General features: G+C 40.0%; 1 protein-coding gene across 1 annotated transcript; it reads left to right on the top strand.

Moving 5' to 3' along the window:
* Window positions 1–1178: 1178 nt before the first annotated feature.
* Window positions 1179–18357, top strand: gpr37b (G protein-coupled receptor 37b). Its single transcript, XM_017414912.3, has 2 exons — window positions 1179–2790; window positions 12547–18357. Exons 1-2 carry the CDS (start codon window positions 1798–1800, stop codon window positions 13360–13362), a joined length of 1809 nt encoding a protein of 602 aa, XP_017270401.1. The 5' UTR covers window positions 1179–1797; the 3' UTR covers window positions 13363–18357.
* Window positions 18358–18811: the final 454 nt, after the last annotated feature.

Below are 18811 nucleotides of genomic sequence, written 5' to 3'. Positions count from 1 at the left end.
TACAGTACTTTTATATTCTTAATCCCCATTAATCCAAACATCCAAACATCTAACAAAGTTCAACAAAACTACATACAGTATAATACTGTGACCAGGAAGCAGGGAGAAGAAATAGCTTATATAACCGGTCCTTTTTCTTATAAGTCAACAAATTACGTTTGGCCATGATGACAAACATTCACCCACAAATGAAACCCAAATACAACATCAACTGCAAACAATATCATCAATCTTAAATGTTATCCCATTAACTTATAATATCTTTTTCTTCCTGAAGTTTCCTAAATTAACTGACAGCTTAAAAAATATATTATCATTTAGAATCATTCCATAATTTGACTCCATATACTAACATACACATCTGTTTTAAAATCTGTTTCCTCCTACTATCTGCATTGTTGGAGCTTGATACAAAAAAAATCTATTTATTGGCAATAATTTCTTTTTTTAGCTAATAAGTCATTCAAGTTTGTTAAATCTTTAAATTTAATTTTTTTTATTAACATATGTCCCCCTATATTCACTTTATGTAAGCTTCTTATAGCTTTTTTGTAATACAATGAAAGGTTTAGCGTCAGTAATGTTGGTGTTGCCCCAAACCTCTGCAAAAACTCAAAAAAGGAAGAATAACACAAAATATGAAGGGTTAAATTCTAAATCACTGTTAGCTTGTTTTAGAACTTCTGTAATAAAGTCTTTGGGTTTCAGGCAAAATAATTATCTAATAAGATTATTGAAGAACTTCAGGTGTGAGTTGTGTAGTTATTGATGTTTAGAACACAATCAATGGCCATATCCGCCTACAGATGGGTTAGATCAGCTCAGACAGCAAATAAAGATTTTCAGGACAGACTGTGCAGGATTATAGAAATTAAACTTGAATGTGTTCTGGAGAGAGGGATGGGAGATGGGGGAGTCATTTAGAAGGAGTTTTATTTACAAACTATTAAAATATGTAAATCTAGGGTGGGATGCTTAGTCCGTGAAACAAATTCAGATCCATCCTCAGTAAGAAAATCTGATTTTACGCCCATCTGCCTAAATCTCGCACGATGGGCGTCACAGCGCCGCCTGCGTAAAAGTGACTGTAAAATTTGGGTAATATATTTATTAGCACGTCCTGTCGGGCGTGGCAGGCTGATCTGCCCGTGGGGAGGGGAGGGGAGGGGGGGTTCTGTAGCTGTTCTTCTCTGCTCCGGGGCTGCTGGATGCTCCTTGATGGATGAGGGATGACAGATCGGGGTTAGCCGCCAGGGGAGTCCATTTTCCTCCCAGTGCACGGTCCAAACCGAGCAGGAAGAGCAGGAGGAGAGGCAAGATACTGAGAGAGAAGCTTTCCTCCTCCCGCCTCCCTCCCCTCTTTTTTTTTCTTTCCCTCCTCTCCACTTCAGTGCATCGCAGTCATCGCGGGGCTGTGCGACGCATTGGCGCTGCTGCTGCTCCTGCTGCTCCTGCTGCTGCTGCTGCTGCTGCTGTTATTTACCCAACCCAGAGAACCACAGAGGAGCTGATCTCTCTCCTTAACACACAGCTGGAAACTTGATGCTGCGCAGGGTGGGGAAATGCTGCGTGTGTTTGCTGCTCCTTCTCTGATCCGGACGGTTTGACGGTTCTTGGAGGGTATTGCACAACAGCACAGGGACTATCATTGGGATCTTACAAGTTTGCAGAGCTCGCAGACGCGGTGTGTTTTCTCCGCCGTTTCCGGCATCATGGGTGTCGAGTAGATCCATCAGCTGCCTTAAAGGTGTGAGGATGCACTCTCGTGAGGACTGAAAGCGCGTAATCTCTAGGATCATGCAGATTCTGCAGCCTAGGACGTTAGTTGTCTTCCTCGCCCACGCACATGTGCTGTTTTCCCTGAGGAATAATGAAAGCAAAGATGACAGCAGCAGGACTTTCCACGGGCTGCCCCGGGAGGATCGTCAGATCAAAGCCCGGGACCGAGCGCTCCCGGTGGGCTTCGCCACAGGTGCGTCCTCGTCTGCTGAGCTGCCTGTCATCAGAGGGACCCTCAACTCCACACGTCCCTGGAAGAGGATGATCGGGGGGGAAATGAGGCGAGTCGGGTACAACAAGTTCAATAGGAGCGCGACACCCGCGGAGGAGCCCAGCGGCGTCTCGCGCTGGGACGCGACGCGCCGCCATAATAAGAGGATGAAGATGAATGGGGCTGTGAGCAGCACGGGGACGCCGGCAGGTGGACACTACAATGCGGCTAAGCCTCCTTCAATGGGTCGAGAGGATGAAGGAGGGTGGGCAGAGGAGGGGGACGTAAAAGGCACAAAGGAGGGGCAGAAAAAGGCGGGGAAGAGAGGGAAAATTCGGCAGAACAAGAGCGTCGCGTCCCCGTGGGAACCCATCCCTAGGCCGGTGGCCCTCACCTCCACCGATCTGCCCTTTGACCTCTTCACCAGGAGGTCCGAGCTTTTCACGTTCAGGGAGGAGAACCCGTGGGACGCCACGCCGATCACCCCTCCGGGCTCGCAGGACTTCGGGGGCGAGATCAAGAACCCCTTTTACCCGGTGACGAGCGACACTTTCGGCGCGTACGCGATCACGAGCGTGTCGGGCGTCATCTTCTTGGTGGGCATCGCGGGCAACATCGCCATCCTGTGCATCGTGTGCCAGAACTACTACATGAAGAGCATCTCCAACTCTCTGCTGGCGAACTTGGCTGTGTGGGACTTTGTGCTCATCCTCTTCTGCCTGCCCATGGTGGTGTTCCACGAGCTGACCAAGTCCTGGCTGCTGGGAGAGTTTACCTGCAAAGTGGTGCCATATGTGGAGGTAATGATGTGAATCACATTGTTGTCCTGCTTTCTATTTCTCCAGATGTTGTTTGCAATCTGTCTACTTGCACATACCTTCTCCTAGTTTAGCCATTCACATGTAAAAACATTAAGCTCTTCCTGGAAATAGGTGCTATGATTTTTTTGTTTTTTGTAACTTTCATGTTTTTCAAAATATTAAAATACTTCAACATGTACAAATGTGTTCCCATAGAAATGCACAGAGATCTCTTCAATTCCTTCCAAAACATTGTTCAAAGTTGCTCTGTTTTTGTCTAATTTTCCCTGCTTTTAGCTTTTACCTACTCTTCTGCTACTTTTAGCTATAGCCTTCTCCTACCTTTTGCGTCTTGTAGCTTTTAGCTATTGTTTTAGTATCTTCATCTTTGTGGTTTTTAGCTAGCCTTTTTTGCTTTCATCTTTTACCTAACCTTTTGCTACATGTAGCCTTTAACTAGCCTTGTGGTACTTTTTCTAGTGTTTTGCTATTTGTAAGTAACAATGTTTGCTACATTTTGCTTTCAGATAGCATTTAGCTATTTTTAGCATTTAGCTGGCAGTTTTTGCTGTTTTTGACTTCAAGTTATGTTCTGCATAACTTTAACACCTCAGCTTCAGATTCCTTAGAAAAGCACTCAGCATTTACTCTGGAATTTCACAGAAAATGCTAATTTTCTAGTTCTGTTTAATCTTTTATTCCATTTCCAGGTCATATATCAACATTTCCTCTGAAGGGAAAACATCAAGTAAAGAGGCTCAATCAGTGTCCTTCACCTAACTTGTTTGATTGGGTTAACACCTTTAAAGTGACAGATGCATCATTTCCCCGAGGCCTTTCAGTTGTTCAAACAGAAAGACGATTAGATCTCAGCCACTTTTGCAGCTATATTGAGCTAAACTTTGCTGTGACAGTAGCTGAGAGTCATCCCCAACTCATACATTAAGTGCTAATAGATCATGCAGCATCTTTGTTTAAAGCTCCATCATGCCTGAAGGTTGAGAATATGCATTCCTTTAAGAAATGCTTCTCTCAAGTTTCTCTTATTATAAAGCAATTGAACACAGTCCCATTTTTTTTTATCTTATAAAGAAAATCTTGCTGTTTACTGAACAATGATACCATCCCTTTGTGCGTACTGTAATTCCACCCGTATCATATTCACCCACTGAATGTCTTTTGTGTAAAACAGAAGATTTTTATCTCAGGGGTTTAAAGTTTTGCTCTGAAGAACTGTTGTCACAAGGAGTTACAAGGAGTTTTAAATATGAGAATCAAATGTTTTAAAAATGTTCACAAAGAGCTTGGGGTTTAAGAGAATAGAAAGCAACAGATGATTAGATTTCAGCATGAAGCTCAACTTTTTTCTCTTTTTTTAGCTTTTTCGGTCAATAGAACAAAACAGGTGACCCGAGCTCTACTTCCCATCCCACCCTCGAGGTGCTGTGGGGCTCTCAGACTGATTGTCATATAATGAAGTAAAAACACGAGCAGCAGATGAACCCAGAGTGAAGGAATTCTCTCGCTCTTACCATTTATCAGATTTTTTGTTAGTTTTTTTTTACGATCTTCCCAAATGCTGAAGGGGTTCTAAGCCACAAATCATATGTTTGTCAGAAGCCTGCATCTTTTAATAATATGTCATTTAAGCACATTTGTAGATTTTCACATCAGTTTGTCCCGTCATGGCTTTGATCTGAAGACTTAGAAGACAAACACGGTCAAATATGGCTTTTCTGGTTTGAACATTTGTCCCTCAGCAGCAGCTGTGAGATTTCTTGTGTAATTTCTGTAATGAATCTGGTGACATGATCCTCTCACTACCTCTGAGAAACAGGAATTCTTAGAAGTTGGCCTAAGACTGAAAAACAAAAATTCATTTTGAAAGTCTGATGGCTTTGTTAATGCAGTTGTGTGGCCTCTCACTTAAAGAAACACATCACAAGTAGTTTGAAAAGTAAAACACATCAAGAGAAATAGAAAATTACAGTCACAACCTTTATAAAAACTGCAAAAAATTCTTTATTTATTGCTGATATGCATAAAAACCAAATATCCTATAACGCACTTCATATTTTTTGTAGCATCCCATCTTTTTAAATCAGTAAGAAAGTTTTTTTCTTTGTGCACCCTCTGTATTGAGCACTGAGTGTGCAGTAGCAGTATGCTGCTTCACTGCTGCACAGGAAGTTGTGATCCAAACACTTTAAGACTGCATTATAGTTTAACTAATATGGGATCAGAGAGAAGCAGACACCCTCCTTGTGTTGCTGCATATGAGCCACCTAAGAACCACAGCATATTATTCAATAACCTACATAGACCTATTTTTATAACAAAGTATGTGTTTGTGAAGAACTGCATTTGTCTTCAGGTGGTTTTGTTTTTCCATATGAAGACGCATCCATCAGGACATGCGCGCAGGATCCCGTCTCTGTTTATCCGACTCTGCGCACATGCATGTGTCAAAACAGGCCATGAGTAACGCAGCCCGGGGCCAACAGTCTCCCTGTGGAACACTCAGTGAAACACACACATACAATACACACACACACACACATGCAACGTGAAGTGACTTCACTCTTCACTTAACCCAAACTGAGTCACAGGGGGCAATTAGCATTTGGGAATTCAGACACAGTTGCACATGTGTTCAAATACACACACACACACACACACGACAAACACTTGAGACGTGCGTGCCAAATCACAAGCTTATATAGATAATGTATGAGTGCCAGCTGAGAGGGGAGCCTCCCGGGGTGCTGTCTCCACTAAGCCGTGTTTTATTCAGCGTTCACTGGAGTGTGAAATTTTTCATATACCTCAAAGAGAAAGCAATCTTCTCGCGCGAGACATGAGCAAACACGGCTGAAAAACTCTAAAAAAGTTGAACAAAATATAAATGTGGGCAACGGCCATGTTGCATTATCACTGTTGTGCTCTTGTTTTTTTGCTGCGGTTACTTCAGATAACCAACTCCTCTATAACAATTAAGCAGTTACTTGCACCTGGCGGCTTAGTAGTTTAAGACTTGTCATTTTAACTACAATAATTACAAGTGTTGTGATAAAGAGCCTTATCCCAGATCTAACAAACATCTTTTAATCTTTTAACAAATCTTTTAAGCAGCAGAGCACAGAACTGTTTAATATGCAAAATTATAATGAGAATGTTAGAGTTGGATGCAAATCGGGCAGTTAATTGGCCAAATATTGCCTTTTTTAAAAGCCATTAGCTCTGGCCAGGCTGGATCAGTCCAAGCCAATTAGGTGAGCTCATTTGTGGACAACACAAGGATGGAACATGTGACAGTGTACTCTTGCTTCAGTCAAACTGAACTTCCTGTGACGAGGGTGCTTTTTTGGCTAAACACGGGCAGACCATTTACCTGATTTACCAGATTTACCAGCAGGCACCAAACACATTGACCAAAATATTGTGCTAACTTTTGAAGGAATTACTGCTAACTAATTGTCTGTATCTAAACCTTGTATGTATAAAAAAATAAGACAACGCATTACAGTCATTTAGGCTGATTGAGATTTGTCATGCTTAATTGTGCAACCACATGTCTGAACCAATGTCTTTTCTATTAGAAGACTGAAAGGCTTCCCATTTTTATAACTGATCTGCAGATAACTGCCTGAAGCTGCATTCTTCTTAACATTATTTTAATTTCTGTGCAGCTAAATACCACAGTAAAAGCTCCTGTGGTCTTTGATTGATTAAATGAAAAAACAGTTTGGCACTGTGTTGAGCTTGTAGGTCTAAGACTAGCAGATATTGCTGCCAACACAATTTAAGTTGTGTTGCCATCTGACACGGCTTTCAATTTTGAACTTGTGAGACAGAGTGCAAGAAAAGAACCTTAAAATTTGGAAGCTGAATGTCAGTTGTATTAAGAATCTCTGACATTTTTGTTGTAGCCTGCAAATCGTTGTCAGTCCCAACGTTCGTGCATCAACAGGCAGGTACTGAAGGGCAGGTGGTGAGTCGTACAGAGGAGCTGGAGAGCAACGTTATCACTGATAACGTTTGGAGTGACAGGCAGGATAAGGAAGAGCAGGAGAGGGTCGTTGAATCGATAAAAGGAACTAACTACAGGAAGTTTTCTCAGCCTATGCATGAATTTCCACTGTCTGTTTTAGTTTCCTCAAAAGAACTACATGTTTGGATAATTGGTTGTTGGTAGGTAAGTGCAGCCTTTTGCAGTCTTGAACAGGATAAAGCAAATAGATGGGAAAAGAATGATTGGTCAAACTGCAACATCAATAATATTCTTGAAAACAATATGCTGCCAACGAAAATGGCATAAAAAACAAAAAATAATACCTGAGACATTTTTATCTGCAGTATAAGGTGGCAGCTGAAGGTTATATTAGTTCTCACTGTTTAGCTCAGTTTACAAAAATCTATGCAGTCAATTTCACCTTTTATTTTGTGAGTGGTGCACCATACCCTGCAGTAAAACTCCGGGGTGTCTCTGCAGAGGAACAGCAGGCGAAGAGAGAAACAGATTACTCAATGATAGCATGAAAGAGGCTAAAAAATATGAGAGAACACTAAATTGGTGGAAGAAAAAGACAGTCTGAGTGCAGACAGGAGAGGGCTGCATGGAGCCTCAGAGGGACAAAGGTAGGCTCATGTATACTGTTAGAACTGGTGGCAATGGTAGGACATAAATCAACCTGACAGTCACTGTTTCGGCACACATGAACACACAAACTCAAAAAACTGAATCAGAATTGCAGCTTTGGTTTCTCTGTGGAATGTAGGCCATTTCACAGTGTTAGGAGAGCCCATATGCTTTTATAGTTGTCTTGGTTGTGCTTTTATGTTACAAAGTGATACCTTGACAGTAAATTGGATTGCTTTTACTGAGCCTTTGCAGATCATTCTAGAGATACCCAGCATTTTGTTTTACCTAGAAGGTCCATGAACTAAGTGCAGTCTGTGTATTTATCTTCGTCCATGTCTGTGTCGACATGTTTGTCATATATTCTGCACACACACACACACACACACTAAAACACACAAAATGTGTAGAGTGTGCTGATCCTCCAGATGGATGGGATGGCCTTGCCTGTACTGATCACTGCCTGGAGCTGTTCTCCCCCCAGACCCCTCCTTCTCTTTGCATCAGCTAGCTGTGATTAGAAACAAGCCTCAGGGGGAAGACACACACAGATACACTCACTTGCAGACAATCAGAAAGCATTTGGCCACACACAGACACTAATTTCTACTGCAATGAATGTATGGACTCATAAATTATGAAGTGGGAAAAATGGACTTCATACCTTATGCCTTGTTCATTTTAAACCCATTTGTGGGACATGTGAATGATAGCTAATTAAATGTTAATTATTGATGGTATGTAATTACCAGCTCTACATTATTTAAGGTAGTTGGTCCATTCCTTCAGATGAGTAGACTTAGTTTTTTTATGGATTCATGGATCTTTAGACAACTGGCATTATAAGGTGGAGCAGGGCAGAAGGTTGTCAGTCTTCATAGACTTTAACAGAATATGTTATGAGACGTTTTGCATTGCCTCCAATATAACATTCTCAGACAGAAATCAATGACCTGGAATGGGACTCCTCCAGCAGCTGTTGTACACTTACAGCAGAAAGCATTTTTTTTTATCTAGGGAAATTCTGCCACAGGTTAGGATGCAATTTAATGGAAGAAAAATTTATTGCCTGGAAGAAACAGCCCCAGACATGCTGAAGCATATTGAGGCAGAGGCTAGAAAAATATAGCTTTTTCGCTTTTAATTCAATGAAAAACAAAGTCCGAAGCACTTGTAGTACTTATGTGTCAAGTCTATGAATCATCGTTCATATGACAGAAGCATTGATTTCTTCTTTCGTTGACTGTCCAAACTTTCTTTACAGCTCTCTAGGAAATACCATAAAAACTCCATTTACAGATTTATTTCAACCTGTTGTAAACTTTAAGATTCATTTTTGCATTAAATCTCAAGGGCCTCTTATTTTGAATGTCCAAAGTACGAAAAGCCATTTTCAGTCATCATGTGGGTAAAATGTATAATTCATAATGTAATAACCTAAAGTTCCACAACTGAAACATCCCGCTAAGCAAGGTCACAAGATATGGTTAAATTGGTCTGATATCAAACAGAATTGTTAATCTGACACTGCCTCCACTCAAAAAATATCTATGGAATAAGGGTGACAATTTTCTACAAGCCACCTACAAGGATTTAAGAGCCTTTCATTGACATTTCAACTATATACAGAAAATACAGTACATAGTGAAACAAACCTATGTTCCACCAAGACCATGGTGCATAATTTAAAAAGAAAAATGTACATATGTCAAGACAACATTGGAGAGAGCAGGAAGTTCTTCTCTCAGATGTTCTTGACAATTTCCACAAATAATCTGACACTGTTCAATAGGAACTCATCACTCCGTTGTCTCCTAAAGTTAATAAGCAAATATTGTTTTGCTCAAAGATAGGTTGTTGACCTTGAAGCAGCCATTGCACCTCTTCTCTGCCCTGCTGAGCCATCACTCTTGTTGATGGGACCAAACACAATGTCATCAGTAAACTTGATATGGTTCGAGTTGTGCACATGTTGCAGGATCTGGACTGAGTAAAGTCTCTTGGAAATTCCAGGATCCATCTGCAAAGGGAGATGTTCAGGCACAGAAGGCTCAGCTTTTCAATCAGATGCTGGGGAATGATTGTGTATGTATTGTTACTTCCTGTAAATGTAGAGAGACCCTGTTGATGTTTTGTCTATCAATGCAATACTTAACTCAATACAGTAAACTACCATACTTTACAGACAGCCTCTTTAAAAGAACCTCCACTATGTTTATACACTATTTCTCACCACTTCTGTCTGTCCTGGACATTGAGCCAAGCTAACTGATGGCTGCTGTCAGAGGTCAAGCCTGTCTGGTTGGAGTTATGGTCTGCTGGAGCATGCAATGGGTCGTTCAATCAACTCGGAATAAAAACGACAGGTGGAATAACCCTGTTCTCCCTGCATCATTACTTTTAAATTGTGGTTGTGCATTGTTGTGCTCCGACATAAGCCCATTCATCACCTGGTAACACCTATTACCCCTGACATCAGCTGTAGTCACAATGTGGTAACACACGCTCAACCAGTCTTTGTTAAGCCCCAATTTATAACACAAGTCTTTGTGCCACCAGCTCTCAGGACCTTTAATCAAGAAGTTAATGGGCTGTTATTATAAAACAGCAAAGAGGGGAAATGTCTTTCACATGCTGTGCAAATAAGCTGCCAAAACATGAGAAACGTTCAATAAGGCTAAATGTTTTGTTTTTCACTGCAGCTGGTTTAAACTAATACATGAACAGATACTGTATGTAAAAAATCTTTTAAAAATTCAAAATAAATCAGAAGTTGTGCTGTGAATAATACTAAAGGAAAGAAAATATTGTTTTTTTTATTCACAAATCTGCTTCAAGGTTTTTAAGCTTTGTTTAATCTTTGATATTTCATGAGACATTGGATCATATGAGCCTTTGCTGAAAAATAAAAACTCCATTAGATTCAACTGCTGATGCCCCATAACCACCTGAAGTACAACTAAATAAATGTTTTAAGCAACAAAAATTCAAATGAATGTTAGGAATTATTGGTTTCTGTCATTTGAAAGCCATATTTTTTAATCTAATGGTTAAACTTTTAATCCTTCGATTAATATAGCAACCTAATAAGTGTGAATGGTGGGTGGGTAAAAGTGTAATTTAGCAAAAGACCTGAAACACTCAAAGTACAAGTATCCTAAAAAATATACTTAAATACAATATTTGCATACATTTAGTGAATTACTTTCTGCCACTAATTATTTCATTAACATGTGAAGTAAATGAACTTCCATGTCACAGGTTATCAGACTTGTTTTCTGGCCTGAAGGTAGAGCTAACATGACAGGGTCTACTGTTGGGAGCAAATGCCACCTTACCATTGTTAATTATTCTGAAGAAGTCATGGCTTATTGCTCTCCTTCTGTCTCGTCTCACTGCCTTTAACCCACTGCTGTGTTATTTTTGTCTTTTTATGAATAAATCACTCCATTCTCTGTACATTTTTTCTTCTTTCCATTTCTCTCTTCCTCATTTGCATATGTTCCTTCACAAACAAACAGCTCCACCCACTCCACCTCCTCATACCCCCCCCCATCACCAGCCATGACTCTTGGACCGTCTCATTCTCTCATCTCCCCTCCAGTACAAAGCTATGCTTGTTCATCCTGCTCTTGCTCTCCACCCTGAATGGCTGATCAAAGCTGGGCTTCCCAGGCCTCCGTGACAGCCTTTAAACCTGTTCCAGTCCTGTTGTTCAAGCCATGAAATATTTACCAAGTGCAAGCACCTGTGCACGTGTACAGAATGTGCATGTGTGAGTCAGAACCATCCTCCACATCATCTCTCCTGAAATCAAAATTTGAACTTTGCTTTCCATTGGACGTAGAGCTGGCAGAAAAGCTCAACTGCATGACTTAGAAAATGTCCAAATCTGTCTCAATAAAAACCTGACCACAAGAGAACAAAGCTTTTCTTTTCATAAAACATCTCATTCATTCATCCACATAAATTGAAATAAGCCACTCATGTAAAGATGCTTGATTAAATTCCATTTGGATACAAAATAGTATTTTAGTGTACAATCACAGAATGTAATAATCTTTGAATATTGTGCTCAATATTTCCCTATAATTACGGTTAAAAAACGGTGGCAGGACAACACATAATACACCTTTCTGGTTCACGAATCACATTGATCACAGTTCAGTGTCCTGGAGCCTTTGAGTGGTTTTTCTACCCCACTTACTCCTCACAGTTCCATGTGGTTGCCCTTCATTAGCCTGGTTAGGACCTCCATGTGTGTATGTGTGTGCGTGTGTGTGTGTCTGAGGTTACATCCTCTGAACATCTTTGCCACGTGTGTACATCTATATCTGTTCAGGAAATATGTGTTTACAGCGCTGAAGCCGCAGCTCTTTGAGGCCATCTGGGAAGCTAGCTGCTGTAATTAAATTTGATATGAAGGATGGGATGGAGGGAGGGGTTTTTAAAAGGAACACAGAGCATTGAGACAAGAGGAGGAAGAAATAAAAGAGAGAGATGGAGGAAGAGGAGGTGAGCAACTCAAGACGAGTTGGGGCTGAATGAATTTAGCAATGGAGGGAAGTGGTTCACGTAAGGACAGAAAAGCACACCTACTCCAGATGAAAAGGAACATTTTGCAGGGGGCCTACTCTGCCAGTATGCCTGTTAATCCAACAGATGCTCACAGATGCTGAGAAAACTTGGCTGCTATGTTAAATGTGTGTGTTATGCCAGTTTGTTTTTGTGCTTTAAATTCAACTCATGCCATGACTGTGTGTCCTGCTGTGAGATGGAGAAATATTTACTGGAAGCTTTTCTTTACTAAGGAATAAAACACTTGCTAAATTATGTATCACTTTGTCATTTGTTTTTGACAGCCTTTTTTATAATTCAAAAAAGTGTCACAGCAGTAATAGAACTACATGCAGATTAGCTCACCTGCCTGTTGAAATGATTATAGATCTGTTAGCTGAAGCTCTAAACGCTCTAATGAACAGTGCTCTTGAGAAAATGTGATTTGGTGAAGTAAAGCCTCAGTGAGCCACTAAGACTAATGGCTCAACATTTAATTCCCTTTTGGTAACTAAAATAACTTGTAATGTTGAACAAACCTTTATTCTCTCTTTGTTCAGGTTGCCTCCCTGGGTGTGACAACCTTCACCCTGTGCGCTCTGTGCATCGACCGCTTCCGTGCAGCCACCAACGTCCAGATGTACTACGAGATGATAGAGAACTGCACATCTACAACCGCAAAATTAGCTGTCATCTGGATCGGTGCCCTCCTCTTGGCCCTCCCAGAGCTCCTCATTCGACAGCTGGTGACAGAAGACACAGGGTTCCCAGACGAGCCTCCGGTTGAACGGTGTATCATCAGGATATCCACGTCCCTTCCTGACATGCTCTATGTGTTGGGCCTGACCTACGAGGGAGCTCGGCTGTGGTGGTGCTTCGGCTGCTACTTTTGCCTCCCAACCCTCTTCACCATTGGATGCTCCTTGGTGACGGCACGCAAGATCCGGCGCGCAGAGCAGGCCAGCGTGCGCAGCAATAAGAAGCAGATCAGGCTAGAGAGCCAGATGAACTGCACCGTTGTGGCACTGGCGATTGTCTACGGTGCATGTGTGGTGCCTGAGAACATCTGCAACATAGTTTCTGCGTACATGGCAGCGGGCGTTCCAGAGCAAACCATGTCCATCCTGCATCTTCTCTCCCAGCTGCTGTTGTTCTGTCGGGCCGCCGTGACGCCGGCGCTGCTGCTTCTGCTGTGCCGCCCGCTGGGCAGGGCCTTCCTGGACTGCTGCTGCTGCTGCTGCTGTAATCACGCGCCATCCTCGGCCACGGCCAGTGACGATAATGAACACGAGTGCACCACCGAACTGGAGCTGTCGCCATTCAGCACTATCCGCAGGGAGCTGAGTAACTACACACCTGCCGGCTCCAACTGCTAAACTGACAGTCCTTATCAGGGAATCAGATTTTACTGGCCGTCTAGCTGCCTCTGGCTAGTGTTTTTATTCTCTGCTAGGAGAGATTTGCCTTACCTAGTTCACTGTCACTTATTTTAATGAGTGCACAAATGAAGTGAGACACCAAAAACAACGATCATCAGCCAATGGCCATACATCTTGACCTTTATTTTCCGGGACCTCGTGGAAAATCTTTTTACTCATGGCCAGGGGTGCTATTTAAGCAGGAACGTTGCATATTTTTAGCAATTCTGCCTGAAACCTTCCCTCTGTAAGGGTTTATATGCCATACAGTCGGCAGCAGCTGGTCGGATCAAAAATTAACCAGATTCTGAAAATGAAAGATATTTATTCTGTAAAATTATTGTACAGAATGTGAAACAGTAAGTGCAGTTTGTCCTGCCATCATGAGTAATATTCATATTTGAACAAATCCAGTACTATTTAGAATAATGGAGAATAAATCAATGCTAATCACCTTACAATTGTGCCACCTAAGTGAAGGGAATGAATAATTATTGTGTGCATTTTCATATTAACTACGTTATAGCATCCAGCTAAAAATGTGGCCTCACACTGCCAGTACAAGTACACAACTGTGTTTACAGACCACATCAGCTGCACGTGTACAGCTTCAACAGTATAAAGGTGCACCTATGGGAACACGGCTTACAATAATTAAAAGAGTGCAGAGCATCTCAGTGGCTTTGACAGTTTACAAAAGAAAAACACGGACTAGAGAATTCAACACTTAAGACTGCGTATTTTGAAAAATATCCTGTCATTTCAGAAATAACCGGAGCTGGTCTCAGACTGCTACATATGCTGACATAATGGGATTAAAAGGTTTTTAATGAACTAATTGAAACTGAATTAGAGTTGAGGGACGCCAAATGGAATCAAATGAAACACCACAAATTGAACTGAATGGAGTGACAATGGATGGAGTGGTTATTAATGGAAATTAACTGAAATGGATGGACTGAAGTAAAAAGGTATCTGCACTACATTGTTGTATTGTGTTATGCCTTACACTTTGGGGGCTGTATATATTCTGTACACTTCTTTGGTGCTCTTATGATGAATGCATTGTGAACAACAAATCCATAGGTTTGACTTAGAACCACAAGAAGCTCAGCCACATTGTTTCGGGTCAGGAAGACGGATTACAGTCATCTGTGACTCTAAAATACGTGAACAGAAAGGATAAACAAGAAAAATAAATCACAGAAGAGTTTCATTGAGTTGCCACACAATTTAAAGATCTATCTTTAAATTTGATTAAGTACTACTTGGTAGCACTTTATTCTACAATAATTACTGATGTTTAAAGTCACTGGTAGGTTTAACAAAAAAACTATCAGCAGTTAGATTTGACATTTTATTACAGCAGTACAGAAATATGATCCCTGGTTATTAATTTATTAGAGCAATAATTATTACTTATTACTTAGAGAAATCTGTTATACAGCTTCATTACACTGTAAATACAAAATAATTATCAAAAAATTGTAAATATGCAATAAATTATATATTTATACCAATAAATACAGCAGAATTCATTGTGAATACAAAAATAAAATGTTTTATTTATTTACTACTTCTGTCCCGTAAAATAAAGTGCTACTTGGAACTCTAAAGCAAGACCATAACTGATTGATTATAATGTCTCCATTGATAAAAGTCCCAATTTTCTCTTAAACAGCAGCAAAACACATTAAAACATCAGTATTTTTAATCTAAATTGTGTCAATGACACTAGCTTAATTTGGTATCTACGGTTCAACTTTGTCTTATGTGTGTCCTATATATGTAGCATCACTGGTGGCTAAAAATAAGTGTGTTTTGTCTGCTTGTTCAAAATCAGGAATTACGATTTCATTGGAAAATCTGCCACTACTTTCAAAGCAACCTATATGGTATGTACTGCTCACGATCAGAAAGCTCAACTGGCATAGCAGCAGTACCTAACTAAGGAGAGCGGGACCTAATACTTGTGTTTTACACTGTTTAAAGGAGGTGGAAGAAAAACTTGATCTGTGTTTGAATTGTTCACTCCTTCACTATGTAGGAAATGGCTGGGTGACGTCACACCACAGCTGTCAAAAGGCTACCAACAGTCTGTTACGGTGCATGTAGCTGATTCTCAGTCCACTTTTTGTCCAGAATCTCAAGGATCCAAACCATTTAAAAGCCTCATCTTCTCAGGATAACACAACATGGCCTTCTGTGATAACTCGTCTCAATAAATACTACTCGCTTTTTTACATTCCCTTCCATATTTATTGCATGTGTCTTCACTTTATTCAGAAAATATGTCTTATCTCTTTAGAGTCTTGTTTACCAACTTTGCTAAGTTCAAATTTTCCTTTTGTTTTCTCCAACCAATTCAAATGTGCCTCCTGGATACCCAACATGCAATGTCAGGTCAAATAGTCACCATTAGTCTATAATGTAGTGAACAATAGAGCATCGTGCACTCAGCCAACAGAGTATGCTAATGCTAATATCTGTAGCTCATTGTAATTTCTAGGTTCATTAAAGAGCCTAAGCAGATTAATTACATTGATGTCTCAACTAGGGTGACTGTCTCCTCTCTGACAGCTGCAGGAAACTGAGAAATTTGGAAAACCTTTAAGGCATTTATGGTTAAGTCTAAACGTAAACATGCTAAAGACACATTGTAAATTACAACATAAAAAGTGAGCCTTATCACAGTTGCTGTAAGTACACTGAAGTGTAATTTATACTGGTATAGTAATCACAGATACAATCCATGTTTAAGGAGATACAATACAGCAAAAGATTTACTAGATTTCTGCCCTAAAAGGATGTCAGTGACGTGATGAAAACAACTAAATAGCCTAATGCTGTTCTTTACTGAAGAGTTAGACATAGATCCTGCTGACGCTTATGCGACATGTAATGGTAATTATTAAGTTACTTCACTCTGGTAGTGTTTGAAATGCAAAAACATGTGGCTACCCAATCTCTTACTTAGACCTCTATATAGTGAACACTACTTAGGTAGAGGGTGAACATCTCAAACACAGCTTTTGACTTCTAAAGCCCTTTGCAGTTTCATTACTTGAGCTTCTAAAGAGAACCAAGGATGTGTTTTTCACAGTGCATACATTTACAAGTGTATTGTACTGTAAAACTTTTTTCTTAAGCCTACTGATCATACCTGGGTCAAAGGAGAGTCAAACCACAACGTTATTACATTTGAAACTTTTGAAATTTGACAGAAAATCTAAACATTAAAAAGTTATTAAAGACAGTATGTCAAGCTTCTTACCAGTGACCAAAATTGTGTTCTTATTTCTAAGTTATTAAAATGGATTAAATAGTGGTAAACTCTGTCATGACCCAGGTTTGATGTTCATCGGTTTACTGTATATTACTTGCATACAAATCTGCACTGCCAAACAAACACCTTTTCTCTGTCTGTTTCTTGCACTCTTGTGGTAGTAGCACTCCATCTCTGGGAGTCTCTCTCAGCACAGAAGCCAGTTTACATTTAGCCTCATCATTACAAAGACGAATCATCTTGGTGTAAATCATAAATCTGCCGCCACCCTTTGGCTCTGATGAACTCAACATAATGAGCTCAGAGATCTGGGTGAATCTAGCCTCCGGTTGGTGCTGTCTGCCGTTCATCACGTTAATTGCTGAAAGTTGTCAGGTAGCAGCAGCGCAACACAACGCCCTGCAGCCTGTTGGACAAGGCTTTTTATTACAATCACTATCAGCGTCATTATTGAGGGCCGATGTGGAAACCCACCTGGGATCTCAGTGTTTACCGCACAGCGTTGGCAACGTTGAACTTGTTACCATTAAACACCTTTTTTATACCTTAGCAACTGTTTGTTTATAATCTAATTTGAGTTCTGATGAGACTATAATGCAAACTGGCTTCTAACTGATTATCTTTTCTGCATATTTCTGGAAGTATAGCTCATAAATGACTCAGTGTGTAGTATCGTGATTGAAATATTGATGAAGTGAATCTTGTTAATCAGTGAGATGTTTCTTCTGAACTTTATGATTATCCCTTTTCACTCTGAGCTCAATGTGTCTGTATTTGATACCTGAAAATGTAAGCACACAACCACTGTTGTCTCCTAGTCTAGTCACTGGTTTCTAAATAGCTTTTTATATAGCAAAAAATCGTCCCTTTGTTTATCAAAGAACTTTATCTTGAGAACTGTATATTAAAATCCTAAATGCGCTGCGGTGAAGAGGTTTTGAGTGGTTTGTGCAGCTATTACCAAAAAAAGTGCAGATTTTACAAAGGAATCATTTTTTTGTGTAGTGTAGCTGATGTGAGAAAGTATTTTTGTCAACAGGCAACATGAGGCACAGGATCACACCTGAAGGGATACTTCTTCCACACTAAAGCTGAAAATGGCATGTCCCTTTTAAGACTTTTTTATTCTGTACTTTTAAGGAAAGTTTTTTTTCGCCAAAACTCAAATGTTATTTCTGCTTCTGCAGCTGTGCATTCTGGGTGGTTCATGTGTATCTTTGCTCGAGACAAATAAACTTATCTGAGAAACCCAAGAAGACACGATAAAGTCCCGCTGACTGACAGCTAAAGACAGCTTTAGCAAACAGCCAGGCTATGTCAAATCATCTCTGTCAGTAAAACTCAGGCATGAAATCAAAAGAATCTAGAGCCCCAAAAATAGACTCACTACATGCAACTACACCGTAAGACTCATTAATTATCTCCACTAGACTAAACCTGCAAACAGCAGATTAAAGGAACTGCTGTACCTGCTTCTGTGTTTAGATGGCTTCTGTTACTTTGTCATGAATAATGAACAAAAAGGCAGTGATGGCACAAAAATATCTAAAAGACGAGTTGGGATCAAGGCTAGCTCACTACAAGCCCTGGGAAAAAAAATGTAAAAATAAATGTATTTATGATGAGTTGCTATCCAATTAAAATTGAAACTTAGTTTTATATTTTAGAAAATTAAATTTCTTTCCACATACCACAGTAATGTCAAGCTTAGATATTTTTAGCCTATTTGCTCATTTTTAAAGCCACTATTCTGGTAAATGATGTAAAATCTTTACAGAATTTACTGAGAAAGATAATATTTTCTTTGTACTCAAAGCACATTTTGCAAAAGAAAAGACAGGAAATTTTGCACATCCATTTTTTTTATTATCTTTTATTGGCTCACATAAAATATGTTGTTTATGTACATTCTTCCAACAGTTTGAGGCATAAAGTTTAAGGGCTAAAAAAAGGACAACTCAAAACAAGATTTGGAAATAAAACCCTGACTGAAAAGCCTGCAAATGATGAAAGACTGGTACTCAGAACAGTTGTAGTAAATATGAGCTTTGACTTATATTAAAAAAAACAAAGTGTTTCCTTTACCTTCAGAAAAAAATGAACCAATAATTTAATAAATGT

Source organism: Kryptolebias marmoratus, linkage group LG18 (assembly GCF_001649575.2).
Source record: "Kryptolebias marmoratus isolate JLee-2015 linkage group LG18, ASM164957v2, whole genome shotgun sequence".
NCBI lineage: Eukaryota > Metazoa > Chordata > Actinopteri > Cyprinodontiformes > Rivulidae > Kryptolebias > Kryptolebias marmoratus.
The sequence above is the reverse complement of the archived record's forward strand: the minus strand, read 5'-3'. Positions and strand labels throughout refer to the sequence as shown.